The sequence below is a fragment of the Lontra canadensis genome, unplaced genomic scaffold (genome assembly GCF_010015895.1).
Source record: "Lontra canadensis isolate GAN:19392208 unplaced genomic scaffold, GSC_riverotter_1.0 scaffold2, whole genome shotgun sequence".
Taxonomy (NCBI): Eukaryota; Metazoa; Chordata; class Mammalia; order Carnivora; family Mustelidae; genus Lontra; species Lontra canadensis.
The window spans coordinates 63166378-63184603 of NW_022630996.1; the positions used below are offsets into that span (position 1 = coordinate 63166378).

Genomic DNA, 18226 nt, shown 5'->3' on the forward strand with positions numbered 1-18226 from the left:
GTCCCTCTTTATATAAAGCATTTTTCAATTTTACTTTCTTTATGTATTTAATTAATTAAATTTATTTACAGTAGGCTCCATGCGTAGTGCAGGGCTTGAACTCATGACCCTGAGATCAAGACCTGAGCTGAGATCAAGAGTCTGATGCTTAACTGACTGAGCCACCCAAGCACACCTCATTTTTTAATGCTAGTAATAATTTATGGCTTTAAACTTATGCTTAAGGATATTTAAAAGGTGACATTTGGTGCATGTTGTGCTTAGATTCACAATTCCCATTTATAACCATCTGAAATGTTATTATGTACTTTCCAAGGCTTTTTGGAAAACATTTTTTTTTCACTTATTAAAATTTTGTTATTCTATTTAAAAGGAAACAAAAAGCCTACAAATTCTGAACTGCTTCATTTTTCCATTGGTAAAATCTGTAAATACATCCTGGACATTAGAATTTTTTTCAGTTTATTGAGTTATAGTTAGCAAAGTTGTATATATTTAAAGTGTACAATATGATTTACGTATACATTATAAAATATTTACCACAATCAAGTTAATTGAACATATACATTATGTTACATAGTTACCTTTTGTAAAGATTTCTTTTTAAAAAGAAAGAGCATTTAGTGAGAAATGCACATAAAATTATAAATATGTATATATATATTCTTTTTCATCATAAGTGTACTCTTTAATCCCCATCATGTATTTCGCCCATCCCCCCACTCACTGTCCCTCTGGTAACCATCAGTTTCTTCTCTGTAGTTAGGAGTGTTTCTTGATTTGTCTTTTTTCCTTTGCTCATTTCTTTCTTAAATTCCACATATGAATGAAATCACATGATACTTGCCTTTCTCTGATGTATTTTGCTTAGCATTAGATTCTTTAGCTCTGTCCATGTTGTTGCAAATGGCAAGATCTCATTCCTTTTCATGTCTGAGTAATGTTCTATTGTATATATGGACCACATCTTCTTTTTCTCTTCATCTGTTGATGGGCGCTTGGGCTGCTTCCATAATTTGGCTATTGTAAATAATGCTGCTATAAACATAGGGGTGTGTGTATCCCTTTGAATTAGTGTTTTTGTATTTTGGGGAGTAAATACCCAGGAATATGATCACTGGATCATAAGGTAGTTCTAGTTTTAATTTTTTGAGGAACCTCCTCAGTTTTCCACTGTTTTCCACAGTGGTTGCACCAGTTTGCATTCTCACCAACAACGCAAGAGTGTTCTTTTTTCTTCAAATCCTTGTCAGTATTTACTGTTTTTTGTGTTTTTGACTAGTCATTCTGACAGGCGTGAGGTGATCTCTAGATCATTGTAGTTTTGATTGGCATCTCCCTGATAATTAGCGATGTTGGGAATCTTTTAATGTCTTTTGGCCTTGTGTATGTCTTCTTTGGAGAAATGTGTGTTCATGTCTTCTGCCCATATTTTAATTGAATTGTTTTTGGGGTACTGAGTTATATCGGTTCTTTATATATTTTGGATACTAACCCTTTATCAGATATGTCATTTGCAACTATCTTCTCCCACTCAGGCAGTTGCCTTTTCGTTTTGTTGTTTCCTTCATTGTGCAAAAGCTTTTTATTTTGATGTAGTTCAAATAATTTATTTTTGCTTTTATTTCCCTGGCCTTGGGAGATATATGTAGAAGAATATTGCATTGACTGATGTTAGAGAAATTACTGCCTGTGCTCTCTTTAAGGATTTTTATGGTTTCAGGTCTCACATTTAGGTAATCCATTTGAGTTTATTTTATTTTTTTAAATTGATATTCATTAGTTTATTTAGCAATCCCCACACTATTAATAAATAATATTGAAGTTGTTCTTTTCTGAAACTTCACGTAAAAGGTGTTTGGGTTTTGTGTTTCTTTTTCTTTCTTTCTTTCTTTTTTTTTTTTTTTAACATACAATGTATTATTTGCCCCAGGGGTACAGGTCTGTGAATCGTTGGGCTTACACACTTCACAGCACTCTTCATAGCAAATACCCTCCCCTATGTCCATAACCCAACCACCCTCTCCATACCCTCCTCCCTCCAGAAACCTTCAGTTTGTTTTGTGAGATTAAGAGACTCTTATGGTTTGTCTCCCTCCTAATCCCATCTTGTTTTATTTTTTCCTTCCCTACTCCCTAAATCCCCCACTTTGCCACTCAAATTCTTTATATCAGGGAGATCATATGACAGTTGTCTTTCTCCGATCGACTTCTTTCGCTGAGCATAATACCTTCTAGTTCCATTCACGTCGTTGCAAATGGCAAAATTTCATTTCTTTTAATGACTGCATAGTATTCCATTCTATATATATATAGTATATATGTGGTATATATATACCACATCTTCTTTATCCATTCATCTGTTGATGGACATGTAGGTTCTTTCCATAGTTTGGCTATTGTGGACATTGCTGCTATAAACATTTGGGTGCACATACCCCTTCGGATCACTACATTTGTTCGTTAGGGTAAATACCTAGTAGTGTGATTGCTGGGTCGTAGGGTAGCTCTATTTTCAACTTTTTGAGGAACTTCCATGCTGTTTTCCAGAGTGGCTGCACCAGAGTGTTTTCTCTGTTTTCCAGAGTGGCTTGCATTCCCAACAACAGTGTAGGAGGGTTCCCCTCTGCATCTTTGCCAGCATCTGTTGTTTCCTGACTTATTAATTTTAGCCATTCTGATTGGTGTGAGGTGGTATCTCATTGTGGTTTTAATTTGTATTTCCCTGATGCCAAGTAATGTGGAGCACTTTTTCATGTGCCTGTTGGCCATCTGGATGTCTTCTTCACTGAAATGTCTGTTCATGTCCTCTGTCCATTTCATGATTGGATTATTTGTTCTTTGGGTGTTGAGTTCGATGAGTTCTTTATAGATTTTGGATATTAGCCCTTTATTTGATATGTTGTTTGCAAATATCTTCTCCAATTCTGTCAGTTGTCTTTTGGTTTTGTTGACTGTTTCCTTTGCTGTGCAGAAGGTTTTGATCTTGATGAAGTCCCAATAGTTCATTTTTGCCCTTGCTTCCCTTGCCTTTGGTGATGTTTCTAAGAAGTTGCTGTGGCTGAGGTTGAAGTGGTTCCTGCCTGTGTTCTCCTGAAGGATTTTGATGGATTCCTTTCTCACGTTGAGGTCTTTCATCCATTTTAAGTCTATTTTTGTGTGTGGTTTAAGGAAATGGTCCAGTTTCATTTTTCTGCATGTGGCTGTCCAGTTTTCCCAGCGCCATTTGTTGAAGAGACTGTCTTTTTTCCACTAGACATTCTTGGTTTCCACTAGACATTTCCACTAGACATGTTGGTTGTGATCTCTCCTTTTTCATTCATGATTTTATTTTTTGTTTCTCAAAGATAAGTTGACCGTAGAGTTGAGAGTCTATTTCTGGGCTCTTTATTCTGTTCCATTGACCTATGTGTCTGTTTTTGTGCCAGTACCATACTGTCTTGACGATATCAGCTTTGTAATAAAGCTTGAAGTCTGGAATTGTGATGCCACCAACTTTGGCTTTCTTTTTCAAGATTCCTCTGGCTATTCAAAGTCTTTTCTGGATCCATATAAATTTTAGGATTACTTGTTCCATTTCTTTGAAAAAAATGGATAGTATTTTGATAGGGATTGCACTAAATGTGTAGATTGCTTGAGGTAGCATAGACATTTTCACAATATTTGTTCCTTCCAATCCACGAGCACGAACATTTTTCCATTTCTTTGTGTCTTCCTCAGTTTCTTTCATGAGTACTTTATAGTTTTCTGAGTACAGATTCTTCGCATCTGATTAGGTTTATTCTTTGCCTCTGATTAGGTTTATTCCTGGGTATCTTATGGTTTGGGGCACAACTGTAAATGGGATCAACTCCTTAATATCTCTTTCTTCTGACTTGCTGTTGGTGTATAGAAATGCAACTGATTTCTGGCATTGGTTTTATATCCTGACACTTTACTGAATTCCTGTATAAGCTCTAGCAGATTTGGAGTGGAGTCTTTTGGGTTTTCCACATAAAGTATCATATCATCTGCAGAGAGTGATAGTTTGACTTCTTTGCCAATTTGGATGCCTTTAATTCCTTTTTGTTGTCTGGTTGCTGAGGGTAGGACTTCTAGTACTATGTTGAATAGCAGTGGTGATAGTGGACATCCCTGCTGTGTTCCTAACCTTAGGGGAAAAGCTTTCAGTTTTTCTCCATTGAGAATAATATTCGCAGTGGGTTTTTCATAGATGGCTTTGATGATATTGAGGTATGTACCCTCTATCCCTACACTTTGAAGAGTTTTGATCATAAAAGGATGCTGTACTTTGTCAAATGCTTTTCAGCATCTATTGAGAGTATCATATGGTTCTTGTTCTTTCTTTTATTAATGTGTTGTATCACATTGATTTGCGGATGTTGAACCAACCTTGCAGCCCTAGAATAAATCCCACTTGGTCTTGGTGAATAATCCTTTTAATGTACTGTTGGATCCTATTGGCTAGTATTTTGGTGAGAATTTTCGCATCTGTGTTCATCAAGGATGTTGGTCTGTAATTCTCTTTTTTGGTGGGGTCTTTGTCTGCTTTTGGGATCAAAGTAATGCTGGCCTCTTTAAATGAGTTTGGAAGTGTTCCTTCCATTTCTATTTTTTGGAACAGTTTCAGGAGAACAGGTATTAATTCTTCTTTAAATGTTTGATAGAATTCCCCTGGGAGGCCGTCTGGCCGTGGGTTCTTGTTTATTGGGAGATTTTTGATGACTGCTTCAGTCTCCTTACTGGTTATGGGTCTGTTCAGGTTTTCTATTTCCTCATGGTTCAGTTTTGGTAGTTTATAGGAATGCATTCATTTCTTCCAGATTGTCAAATTTGTTGCGTGTAGTTGCTCATAATATGGTCTTATAATTGTTTGTATTTCTTTGGTGTTGGTTGTGATCTCTCCTTTTTCATTCATGATTTTATTTATTTGGGTCCATTCTCTTTTCTTTTTGATAAGTCTGGCCAGGCTTATCAGTCTTATTAATTCTTTCAGAGAACCATCTCCTAATTTCGTTGATTTGTTCTACTGTTTTTTTGGTTTCTGTTTCATTGAGTTCTGCACTGATTTTTATTATTTCTTTTTTCCTGCTGGGTTTAGGCTTTCTTTGCTGTTCTTTCTCCAGCTCCTTTAGGTATAGGGTTAGGTTGTGTATTTGAGACCTTTCTTGTTTCTTGAAAAAGGCTTGTATCTCTATATATTTTCCTCTCAGGACAGCCTTTGCTGTGTCCCACAGATTTTGAACAGTTGTGTTTTCATTATCATTTGTTTCCATGAATTTTTTCAATTCTTCTTTAATTTCCTGGTTGACCCATTCATTCTTTAGTAGGATGCTCTTTAGCCTCCATGTATTTGGGTTCTTTCCAAATTTCCTCTTGTGATTGAGTTCTAGCTTCAGAGCATTGTGGTCTGAAAATATGCAGGGAATGAACCCAATCTTTTGGTACCAGTTGAGACCTGATTTGTGAGCCAGGATGTGATCTATTCTGGGGAATGTTCCATGTGCACTAGAGAAGAATGTGTATTCTTTTGCTTTGCAATGGAATGTTTTGAATACATCTGTGATGTCCATCTGGTCCAGTGTGTCATTTAAGACCTTTATTTCCTTGTTGATCTTTTGCTTGGATGATCTGTCCACTTGAGTGAGGGGGGTGTTAAAGTCCCATACTATTACTGTATTATTGTCAATGTGTTTCTTTGATTTTGTTATTAATTGGTTTATATAGTTGGTTGCTCCCATGTTAGGAGCATAGATATTTAAAATTGTTAGAGCTTCTTGTTGGACAGACTCTTTGAGTATGATTTGGTGTCCTTCTTATCTGATACAAGGATTGCCACCCCAGGTTTCTTTTGATGTCCATTAGCATGGTAAATTGTTTCCCACCCCCTCACTTTAAATCTGGAGGTGTCTTTGGGTATAAAATGAGTTTCTTGTAGACAGCATATTGATGGGGTTTGCTTTTTATCCACTCTGATACCCTGTGTCTTTTGATTGAGGCATTTAGTCCATTTACATTCTGGGTAACTGTGGAAGATATTAATTTAGTGCCATTATATTGCCTGTAAGGTGACTGTTACTGTATATTGTCTCTATTCCTTTCTGGTCTACTAGTATTGGGCTCTCTCTTTGCTTAGGGGACCCCTTTCAATATTTCCTGTAGGGCTGGTTTGGTGTTTACAAACTCTTAGTTTTTGTTTGTCCTGGAAGCTTTTTATCTCTCCTTCTATTTTCAGTGACAGCCTAGCTGGATATAGTATTCTTGGCTGCATGTTTTTCTCGTTTAGTGCTCTGAATATATCATGCCAGCTCTTTCTGGCCTGCCAGGTCTCTGTGGACAAGTCTGCTGCCCATCTAATATTTTTACCATTGTATGTTACAGACTTCTTGTCCCGAGCTGCTTTCAGGATTTTCTCTTTGTCATTAAGACATACAAGTTTTACTATTAGATGACGGCGTGTGGACCTATTTTTATTGATTTTGAGGGGGGTTCTCTGTGCCTTCTGGATTTTGATGCTTGTTCCCTTTGCCATATTATGGAAATTCTCTACAATAATTTGCTCCAGTATACCTTCTGCTCCCCTCTCTCTTTCTTCTTCTTCTGGAATCCCAATTATTCTAATATTGTTTTGTCTTACAGTATCACTTATCTCTCGAATCCTCCTCTTGTGGTCCAGTAGTTGTCTCTCTTTTGCTCAGCTTCTTTATTCTCCATCATTTGGTCTTCTGTATCACTAATTCTCTCTTCTGCCTCATTTATCCTAGCAGTAAGAGCCTCCATTTTTTATTTCACCTCATTAATAGCTTTTTTGATTTCAGCTTGGTTTGATTTTAGTTCTCTTATTTCTCCAGAAAGGGCTTGTATTTCTCCAGATAGGGTTTCTCTAATATCATCCATGCCTTTTTCGAACCCAGCTAGCACCTTGAGAATCGTCATTCTGAACTCCAGTTCTGACATATTACCAATGTCTGTATTGATTAGGTCCCTAGCCTTTGGTACTGCCTCTTGTTCTTTTTTTTTTTTTTTTTTTTTTTTTGTGGTAAGTTTTTCTGCCTTGTCATTCTGTCCTGATAAGAACATATGAATAAGAGAATAAAATACTAAAAGGGTGGCAAAGAGCCCCCCAAAATGTATGCTAACCAAATCAGAAGAGACCCCCAAATTGGGGGGAGGAGAAAGGGGGTAGAAAGAAATTTTTTTAAAAAATTAAAATATATATATTAGACTGGTGAGTAGAACAGAGCCACCCACTTGATTTTGGGTGTATTTTGGTCTCTTAGAAGAAACTACCTCCCAAAATTTTAAAGAAAGGAAAAGTTTTAGATATACAAAAATAAGGGTAAACACGATGAAGGGATGGAATATGACTGTAAAGATGAAAATTTTAAAAATTCTAAAAAAGGAATTGATAAGATAAGTTGGTTGGAAAAGAAAGAAAAAGAAAGTGAAGAGAATTTGCTCAGGTTGGAGACTAGAACAAAGCCCTGTGCTAGATTTAGGGTATATTTTGATTTATTAGAAGAAATTGTATCCCAAAATTTTTTAGAAGAAAAAACCCTGTATGTATACAAAAAATAAAGTTAGATACAATGAAGGATAAAATATGACTATAATAATGAAGGTTTAATTTAAAAAGATTTTTTTTTTAGGAAAGGTATTGTTAAGATAAACTAGTTAAAAAACATTAAAAGAGGAAAAAAGAAAAGTTTAAAAAATTAGAATAAGAAAAAAATAAAATTAAAAATATTTAATTAACTTTGGGAAACTAAAGAGTCATGGGGAGAAAGCCATGAATTCCATGCCTTGCTTTCCCCTCTGGAATTCCGCTGTTCTCCTTGATCAGTGAACTTGGTCTTGGCTACATGTTCTTGCTGATCTTCTTGGGGAGGGGCCTGTTGTAATGATTCTCAAATGTCTTTGCCCAGGTGGAATTGCACCACCCTTGCCAGGGGCTGGGCTAAGTAATCAGCTTGGGTTTGCTCTTGGGAGTTTTTGTTCCCTGAACGCTTTCTGTAGAGCTCTGGAAGACGGGAATGAAAAATGGCATCCTCCCAATTGGCCCCAGAGATCCAAGAGCTCGGGACCCCACTCCTCAGTGCGCCCTCGGAGAAAAGTGTTCAATCACTCCCATCTCCCTGGTCTCCGCCTGTGCTCTGTGCTTACCTGGCCTGTGACCAAGTGTTTTCATCTGGCACATGGCCCTGTTTGGAGTCTCCAAACCCAGCAGATTCCTGCTGCTCTACTCTTGGGTGGAGGAAGGTGAGTCTCCCCGGATCTGCCACTTGTGCGGTCCCTGCTCAAAGAGCAATGGCCCAACTGTGCTGCAGATCACGGTTTAAGGTAACCCAGAGCTGAGATCTCACTCCTTGGTTCCGTCTCTGTAGCCGGCTTCCCTGCTCTAATACCTGCAAGCTCTGCTACACTCAGACACCCCCGATCCTTCTGTGACCCTGCGGGACCTGAGACCACACTGTCCCCACTAGGGCGCCACCCCCACTTAGCCTCTGGAGCGATGTCCCCCAGTGGAGCAGACTTCTAAACGTTTTGATTTTCTGCTCCACTGCTCTGCGGCGTGCCAGGAGCCAGCCCCTCCCCCCACGGTCTATCTTCACGTGGCTTTGGATTCACCTCTCCACTGGTCCTATCTTTCAGAAAGTGGTCGATTTTCTGTTTTTAGAATTGCTGCTCTTCTCTTCGATCTCCTGTTCGGTTTTTCCATTTGAGTTTATTTTTGTGTATGGTGAAAGAAAGTGGTCCAGTTTCATTCTTTGCATGTTGCTGTCCAGTTTTCCCCACATTCCCTGTTTTTTGAAGAGACTGTGTTTTTTCCCATTGTATATTCATTCTTCCTTTGTCAAAGATTAATTGCCCATATAATCCTGGGTTTATTTCTAAGTTTTCTGTTATATTCCATTAAACTCTGCCTATTTTTATGCCAGTACCATACTTTTTAAATTACTCCCAGTTTGTAATATAACTTGAAGGCTGGAATTGTGATGCCTCCAGCTTTGTTTTTCTTTTTCAAGATTGCTTTGGCCATACGGCATCTTTTGTGGATCCATACACATTTTAGAATTATTTTAGTTCTGTGAAAAATGCTAATGGCATTTTGATAGGGACGCATTAAATGTGTAGATCGCTTTGTGTAGTATAGACATTTTTAACAGTATTTTTGCTCTTCCAACCCATGAATGTGGAATGTCTTTCCATTTCATTTTTTTAAATCAGTATTTTATATAGTTTTCAGAGTACAGGTGTTTCACCTCTTTGGTTAAGTTTATTCATGGATATTTTATTGGTTTTGGTGCAACTGTAAATAGGATCATTTTCTTAATTTCACTTTCTGCTGCTTCATTATTACTGTATAGGAATGCAGCAGATTTCCATACATCAATTTTGTATCCTATAACTTTAGTGAATTCATTTATCAATTCTAGTAGTTTTTTGCTGGAGTCTTTAGGGTTTTCTACGTATAGTATCACATAATCTGCAAATAGTGAAATTTTTCTACTTTACCAATTTGGATACCTTTTATTTCTTTTTGTTGTCTAATTGCTATGGCTGGAACTTGCAGTGCTATGTTGAATTAAAGTGGTGTGAGAGAAAACAAGACATCCTTGTTTCTGATCGTAGAGGAAAAACTCAGTTTTTCACCATTGAGTATGATGTTCACTTGGGTTTTTCATAAATGCCTTTATTGAGATATGTTCTCTGTTAGATGTACTTTGCAGAAGGCTTTTATCATGAATGGATATTGTACTTTGTCAAATGCTTTTTGTGTGTCTGTTAAAATGATCACTTTTTTTTTTTTTAAGATTTTATTTATTTATTAGAGATCACAAGTAGGCAGAGAGGTAGGCAGCGGGGGGGCAGGAGGGGAAGCAGGCTCCCCACGGAGCAGAGAGCCCAATGCGGGGCTCGATCCCAGGACCCTGGGATCATGACCTGAGCTGAAGGCAGAGGCTTTAACCCACTGAGCCACCCAGGTGCCCCAATCACATGGTTTTCATCCTTTTTTAATCCCAATAACTGTTTTTAAAAATTTGATTAAACATTTGTTTCTTTACCAGCACCAATATTCCTGACCCACTATGATTTTATTACTCAGTTCTAATGTGTGGGTTTTTCCTTCACATTACCAAGCAATTCTCAGACACCAGATGGGTGTTGTAGAATTCAACTTAATTCTGCTGTCTACTCTGCATCAGCTTCCACGGATGAAGGGCTCAGTCCTGCAGACTGCTTTCCACTTTAATGCCAATTGCAAATCAAGCTTGTTACAGTGCTTCTGACCAACTAGCTATAAATCACGGGTTCCCACGACCCCCCGCCTGGCTTTGATTCATTTGCTAGTCAACTCACGGAACTAAGAAAGATAGTTTACTCAGTAGATTACTAGCTTATTACAGGGAGTATTAAAAGATACAAATCAACAGCCAGATGAAGAGCTACATAGGGTGAGGTTCTGTTCTCACAAAGAACAGAACCTCTTCTGTCCTTGTGAAGTTAGGGCCCGGCAAGATGGCACACGGAAGCTTTCTGGGTCTCCAATGTGGAGGCTCTCTGAATCCTCTCCTTTTTGGTTTTCATGGAAGTTTCATTACATAAGCATGATTGATTAAATCTTTGGCCTTTTGTAATTGACTCAATCTTTAGCCGCTTTCCCCTTCCTGGAAATCGAAGTGTGGTCCTGTAGGTTTCAGCCTTTTATCATGGTTGCCTGGCGGCCAGCCTGCAGTCTTAGGTGCTTTCTGAAAGTCCCCTCATTAACGTAAGCTCTGGTATTTTGGAAAGGGTGTGAATATCAGGATGCTGTTATCACTCTTACCACTTAAGAAATTCTAAGGGTTTTAGGAGAGCTAGGACAGAAACAGGGACAAAAACCAAATACCTATTTCTTACCATAAATCACAAGCACATATGGCCCATCATCCACTTTGGGGACTCATGTTCATGAAGGTTTTAGAGGCAATGAGCTCAAAGAAGTATGTTCCAGGACTGGCAAGCACATTTTAACATCTTCTTTAAAATTCTTTTTTTTTTTTTTTTTAAAGATTTTATGTATTTATTTTGAGAGCAAGAATGAGCACATGTGAGCCAGGGGAGGGGAAAAGGGAGAGGGAGAGAGAATCTGAAGTAGACTCCATGCTGAGCACAGAGCCCAACGTGGGATTCAGTCTCACAACCATGAGATCATGACCTGTGCCGAACTCAAGAGTTGAACACTTAACAGACTGAGCACCCAGGCGCCCCTTTAAAATTCTTATCCTAAATATTCAGACCCTGTGCTTACTACCTGTTATTGAAGAATGAAACTATTAAACCTAGCAGTAAGCCTAACAGAATGGTAGTGATACTGGGCTCTGAATATCTATCTCTTTTTTAAGTCGACTCCATGCTGAGCCCAACACAGGGCTTGAACTCACGACCCTGACATCAAAACTTGAGCTGAGATCAAGAATGGGGTGCCCAGGGGCACCTGGGTGGCTCAGTCAGTTAGGTGTCTGCCTTCAGCTCAGGTCATGATCCCAGAGTCCTGGGGTAGAGCCTTGCTTCTCCCTCTCCCTCTGCTGCTCCTCCTGCTTGTGCTCTCGCTCTTGCTTTCTCTCTCTCAAAAAAAAAAAAAAAAAAAAAAACTTAAAAAAAAAAAGAGTCAACACCCAACAGACTGAGCCACCCTGGTGCCCCTAGATATCTTTTTAGAAATAAGTTTCATAGAAAAAAACAACAAAAACCACTCCTAAAGGAAACAAATGTTACTAAAAAGGCTTCTTACTGATGAAATAGCATCATTTATCAATATTTTTTACAGCTTTATTGAGGCATAACTGAAGACAACAAAGTACTTAAAGTGTACAATTTAATCGGTTTTAACGTGTATCTGTTATATACTCTACATACCATGTAACATGTACATATCATGAAACCATCACCACAATTAAGGTAGCAGTTCTTTGCATCACTCCCAAAAACATCCCGGTGCCCCCTTTGCAATCTGTCTGTCCCCCACTGCATCTGCTGACAACCGTTAGTCTCTTTCTGTCACAATAGATTATGTCAACCTGATTTTTCTGAAGATATATGTACTGAAGTTTACATTTGAGTAAAATTAGAAATTGAATTTTGTGTTTTTGTCTTTAGGAGCAGAGGTGTGAAATTTTGCAAAATGTAATAAAAAATAAACTGGACTGTGAAATAAGCAGGTTCACAAATCTTGACCTGAAACGTATAGCTAAAGAAACTGAAGGGTTTGTGGCTAGAGATTTTACAGTGCTTGTGGATCGAGCCATCCATTCTCATCTCTCTTATCAGAGCATATCCACCAGGGAAGGTACGTGTTCCTATTAAATCCAAAATTTGAGATCTTCCCATTGCAGAGAAAGTTAATGTAGTAAGAATTAAATATATTCTAACATTCAGATAAGCAGGTGAGTAGGAAATCAGCATCTCCAGCTGAGATGATAGCATATTTTGAAGATTCGTATATAGATATGACTACCAAAAGAAGTTGTGTTTATTTTTAAACAGAATTAGCTTTAACAACATTGGACTTCCAAAAGGCTCTCCAAGGATTTATTCCTGCGTCTCTGCGAAATGTCAACTTGCATAAACCTAGGGACCTGGGCTGGGATAAGATTGGTGGATTACATGAAGTTCGGCAGATACTCATGGATACTATCCAGTTACCAGCCAAGGTACTTATATATGAGAGAAAGAACAAGCACTTACTTCCAGAAGAACCACTGAATGGCTTTATGTGTTGGCTTGCCTAATCTCGGTTCGATTCAAGAAGTATTTCTGGAGTTCCCAAATAAATGCTAGCACTATTTTTGGTACTCTAACAGGTTTTTAAAAGTATTGGATATATTCCTTGCCTGTACGTAACTTAAAAAGGAAGTTGGGGTGAAATTTACAGTATCTGTATTTTGATGTGAATTGTGTGATTCTCATGTTTTGCTTGAGTCATTCAGATTGCACTAAAGCAAAATGAACTGTTAACTGGGATTTGAACGGGAATGGGTAGGAATGAGCTGGAAGAGTCACTTAGGGAACTCTTAGAACTGAGGGATTGAGTCACCTTCCAGACTCGGGGTCTCAGTCCTAGAAAGACAGAGTTAGCAGGCAGCAGAGACCAGGCGGGTGGCAAGATAAAGTGAGCAGAGGTAGATTGTTCAGAAGATCGAATGTACAATCGAGGTGGTCATGCATTTGAGTCGCAAGCCTCCGAGGTGAAGATCCTTGCATGAGATCAGCGACCCACGTGAACAGCTGAGACAGGGGTGAGGTCCTTGAGTAAGGACCTCAGTTACATGTGACTGGATGGCAAGTCCTGGAAACCGTGGCCAGTGGGCCCCGGACAAACTGAGTGCAGCCAGGACTGCAGGTTAAAGCCTGTCAGAGAAGGCGGGCATGGAAGCACTTGAGGCAGGCTCATGCCCCCAAATGCTGGGTCCGGGCATGGGAACCCAGAGCTCTGCATAATGGCTGACTCTGAGGCCTCTTCAGATTAGAATGGAGAGGCGGGGTGAGGGGTTAGAATTTTGTCAGCAGGGGGAACTGAACAGGCATACCTAACAGAGGAGACCAGGAGACTGCTGACGTTAGCCTCGTGTTTGGCTCACCCGTCACAAAGCCTTCCTGCTCTCCGGTAATTTAGAAGCAGCCAGTCACCTGCGCAGCTCGGGGGCCCTTGGGAGAGCTTACTGCTGGCAGTATACATGCTTCTCTCTTATTTTTCTTTTTTCAGTTTAGTATATTTGAATATATGTAGCTATCATAACTTTCCCGGTGAACCATACAAGGGGAAGACAGTATGCTCGTTAAAAGATTGCTTTTTATTTCCTAAATGTAGTACTTGTATAATATTTTTAAAAACAGGACAAAATGGAAAGCAGTTCAGAGGCAGTTACACTTCATGAGGAGTGTATGCTGTGGTCCAGTTGCTAAAAAAAAATTGGTGGTAGATCCTTTGAACTCATGTACTGAGTAGGAACTTTATTTTCTGTCATTACACGGTTAGTAAACCTGGCAGTTACTCCCTCCTGAATCCCTCTTTCTGTACATTGACTTTGCTGCTTAGTCCTTTTTTTGGATTTGAGCCCTTTGTCATATTTTTGTATTTTTCAGTACCCAGAACTGTTTGCAAACTTGCCCATACGACAAAGAACAGGAATTCTGTTGTATGGTCCTCCCGGGACAGGAAAAACCTTACTAGCTGGAGTAATTGCACGGGAGAGTGGAATGAATTTCATTAGTGTCAAGGTATGCCTTGCATTTATCTTTTCTCTCTTTTATTTATTTATTTATTTATTTATTTATTTATTTTTACTATATATATTTTTTTTAATGGAGGTAAATTTGCATAACAAAGTGGACAAGTCAGTGGCGTGTGATACATTTGCAATGCTATGTGACCACCACCTCTCTTATTTCATCCTATTCCCTGTCCTCCCCAGCCCCTGAGAGCCACTACTAATATGCTGTCTAGGGATTTTCCTGTTCTGGACATTTCATATGAAAGAAATCATGCCGTGTGTCATCTTTTTGTGACTGGCTTCTTTTACTGAGCACGTTTTCAAGGTTCAGCCACATGGTAGCAGGTATCAATACTTCAGTTTTGAAATTTTTTGTATTTTTTAAGGTATGTATTTCTTAGATTTTGTTAGAGTGCGTGTGCGCACATGGGAGAAGAGACAAAGGGAGAGTGAGATAATTACAAGCGGACTCCATGCTGAGTGTAGAACCCAGTGTGGGTCTTGATCTCACAACCCTGAGATCAGACCAAAATCAAGAGTCAGACGCTTAACCGACTGAGCCACCCAGGTGCTCCACTATATATTCAGTTCTTTTTAAAGCCGAATGATATCTCATTGTGTGGGTGTCAGTTTTTTTTTACCCATTCATCATTGGTGGATATTTGGGTTATTTCCACCTTTTGGATCTTACGCATAATGTTGCTGTAAACATTTGTGTGCACATTTCTGTGTGGACATGTTTTCATTTCTCTTGAATAAGTACCTAGAAGTGTAGTTGCTGGGGCATATGATAATTGTGTGTGTGACTTCTTGAGGCACTGCTGATCTGTTTTTCACAGTGACTGCGTCATTGCATACCCCCACCAGCAATGACGAGTGTACCTATTTCTCTATGTCCTTGCCTGTGTCATTTATAGCTCTCGACTGTGGTTTAGTCTCCTATTTGGAAAACTAGCAGCAGCGATCCATCTGTTAGTTAAAGCTGTGCAGGAGGGGGCGCCTGGGTGGCTCAGTTGGTTAAGCTCCGGTCCGGTCTCTTGATCTCAGCTCAGGTCTTGATCTCAGGCTTATGAGTTCAGCCCCACACTGGGCTCCAAACTGGGCTCCACACTGGGCTGTGTGGGAAATTGAATAAGGAGCCACCTCCCTTTTGTAGGGCTTAAGCTGTTTTTGCTTAAGGTAAATCTCCATGCATTATCAAGTAGACTCATGCATAAATACTCAGATAAAAGAGCAAACGACACCTGAAGGGGGAAGAAAAGCTAGAAGACTAGGGGTCAGAGGCTACACAAGGTGGAAGCGGGGTTTTTTGGCTCCGTTCCTTGGTGGCTGTGTTTCACGCCTGTGTGTGCCACACTGTGCCCAAGTGTCCTCAGAAGATGCGTGCGGGGATGACGGGACATACCGGCAGACAACTCTGGGGAGTGCCTCAGTCTGCCACTGGCATGTCCTTACAGCCTGAGGTCCCATATCTTACTTGTATGCTTTCAGCAACCCCGTAATAGTAATTTAGTCATTAGATTTCAAGGGGGGAAGAAATCAATATATAGTGTAGCCTTTTTCAAAATGGATTTATAATCTGGAAGCCAGTTTAGTAATTTGCAGTTGGGTTATGCCTATCCTTCTTATGATGACGTGATTTGTGTGTGTGTGTGAGTTTGTTATATGGTTACCAGCTACCCTGGCCGTGATGGAGAAAGAGTGTAACTTAAAATTTCCTACCTTTTTCTGGATTTTGGAGTGACTGTGGTTATATATACGCTTCTTTTTTGCTTGTCACTGAAATGTACTTTCACTATATGAAGGAAAGCAATCTTCAGGATTAAAGTTTATACATGTTGTTGTAGTTTAGATTGTTCCACTAAGGAGGCCATCTTTGGCTTTTAGTAAACCTTCAAATCATGGTTTGGGATGAATTCTCAACAGAAAGGTTTCAGTAAAGAAATTCTCTCTGGGTGGGTCAGGGTAGATGCGGGGAGACATGTGTCTAAGACAAGGGCCTTCACTGACACCAGTATGTTGCCTTGTTCATAATATTTTGCCTTAGTCGTTTCTTGTTCCATCCTCTGTGGTTCTGTTTAGACTAGGAAATCTCATTAAATACTAGTATATCAATAGATATCTATCTCAGTATTAGAAATTTTTTATTGGGGTCACATATCCTGATCAGTATTTGGTCTTTTTTTTTTTTTTTAAGATTTTATTTATTTAGTTGACAGACAGAGATCACAAGTAGGCAGAGAAGCAGGCAGAGAGAGAGGAGGAAGCGGGCTCCCTGCTGAGAGAGAGCCCAACGTGGAGCTCGATCCCAGGACCCTGAGATCATGACCTGAGCTGAAGGCAGAGGCTTAACCCACTGAGCCACCCAGGTGCCCCAGTATTTGGTCTTTTTGAGGTAATGATTTTTCACTGGAGATCACTTTAGGGCCTATTCAGTTTTGTTTGGTTTTGTCTTTTTTAAAAAGATTTTATTTATTTGAGAGAGAGCAAGCATGCAAGCAGGGGGAGGGGCAGCAGGAAAGGGACAAGCAGACTCCCTGCTGAGCACGGAGCCCAGCACAGGGCTGGATCTCACGGATGCTCGACTGCCTAAGCCATCAGGTGCCCCTGGGCCTATTCAGGTTTGATTTTTTTTTTTCTCCCATTAAAAAAAATTTATTATGTTCAGTTAGGGGATTCTGTAGTGAACAAAACTGCCTTTTTGGAGCTTACATTTGGAACTTACATTCTACTACTGGAGAAAGACCCATTCACTACAGAATATAGCAGACACGGAGGTCTATGCAGGAAGACAAGCAGGACTGAGAGGGTCGGCAGCCAGGCCTTTCTAGGATGTGGCATTCTGTCAGAGAGCTGAGCCCTGAGACTGGGGACAGAGGTACTAGGCACAGATGACACAAGGTGTAGAACCTGTGATAGGATAGTTATTCCAGCCACGTAATTTTTAAAATGTATTTGAGACACCTGTTTAAGTCAAACAAAAATATTGTTTTTAAAGAATTTTATCTCAATTCTAATTTATTTTACCCAATAGGGGCCAGAGTTACTCAGCAAATACATTGGAGCAAGTGAACAAGCGGTTCGGGATATTTTTATTAGGTAGGTTTCCTATGACTATTTTTTAAGTAACATGAAATGCTGAAAGAAAATCATAAGTAGTTATTCAAAGAATCTCCAGGTAATATGAAGCACATCATTACTCTAGATGAAGTTGGCCATATGCAATGTTAATTTTTTTTTTTTTTAAGATTTTATTTATTTGACAGAAATCACAAGTAGGCAGAGAGGCAGGCAGAAATCACAAGTAGGCAGAGAGGCAGGCAGAAGGAGAGGAGGAAGCAGGCTCCCTGCTGAGAGAGAGCCCAACGTGGGGCTCGATCCCAGGACCCTGGGATCATGACCCGAGCCGAAGGCAGAGGCTTTAACCCACTGAGCCACTCAGGTGCCCCTGTTAATTTTTTTAAAAGAGAAACTATTATAGCATTAAAGAGTGAAAGTAAGATTTTAAATTCAAAAACTACTTGGTGTCATTTTAAAATTTCTTTATAAAATAGCAGGAGAATATAAGTCCATATATTTTTTAAATGAACTCTTGTATATCCACCACCCAGTTTAAGCAACGGAACATTCCCCAGAAAGCATTATTACAGATAAAGGCAGTCACCACATGGTGACAAATTTGCCAGGAAGATAATTCTAAAATTGTGTGTATTCAATAAGATAGCTTCAAAATATTTAAGGTAAAAATTGATAGAACTGCAAGGATAAATCTACCTTCATAGTAAAAGATTTTCCTAGGTGTCAGAATATTTAAACAACAGACTCAAGATTGATCTAAGTGTATATAGAACATGTACCCAACAACTGGAGAATACAGTCTTTTTAAGCAAACTGGTATATCTTTTGAAAATTGGCCCCATGGTTCCATACCTAGCAACGGTAAGTTTCAAAGACCCAGTTTACTGAAAACA

The 18226-nt window shown here is 39.3% G+C and overlaps 1 protein-coding gene across 3 annotated transcripts in view; it reads left to right on the top strand.

Annotated features, from left to right (window-relative positions):
- PEX1 (peroxisomal biogenesis factor 1) overlaps positions 1-18226 on the top strand; it is a 51803-nt gene that overhangs the window by 26692 nt on the left and 6885 nt on the right. For all 3 annotated transcript variants that reach the window (XR_004384762.1, XM_032875171.1, XM_032875177.1), the window contains exons 14-17: positions 12142-12331; positions 12529-12695; positions 14128-14262; positions 17290-17354. Coding sequence is in view for 2 of the 3 variants with exons in the window: in XM_032875171.1 (XP_032731062.1) it covers positions 12142-12331; positions 12529-12695; positions 14128-14262; positions 17290-17354 (557 nt within the window). In the remaining variant the exon portion in view is untranslated. The remainder of the gene's footprint in view (positions 1-12141; positions 12332-12528; positions 12696-14127; positions 14263-17289; positions 17355-18226) is intronic.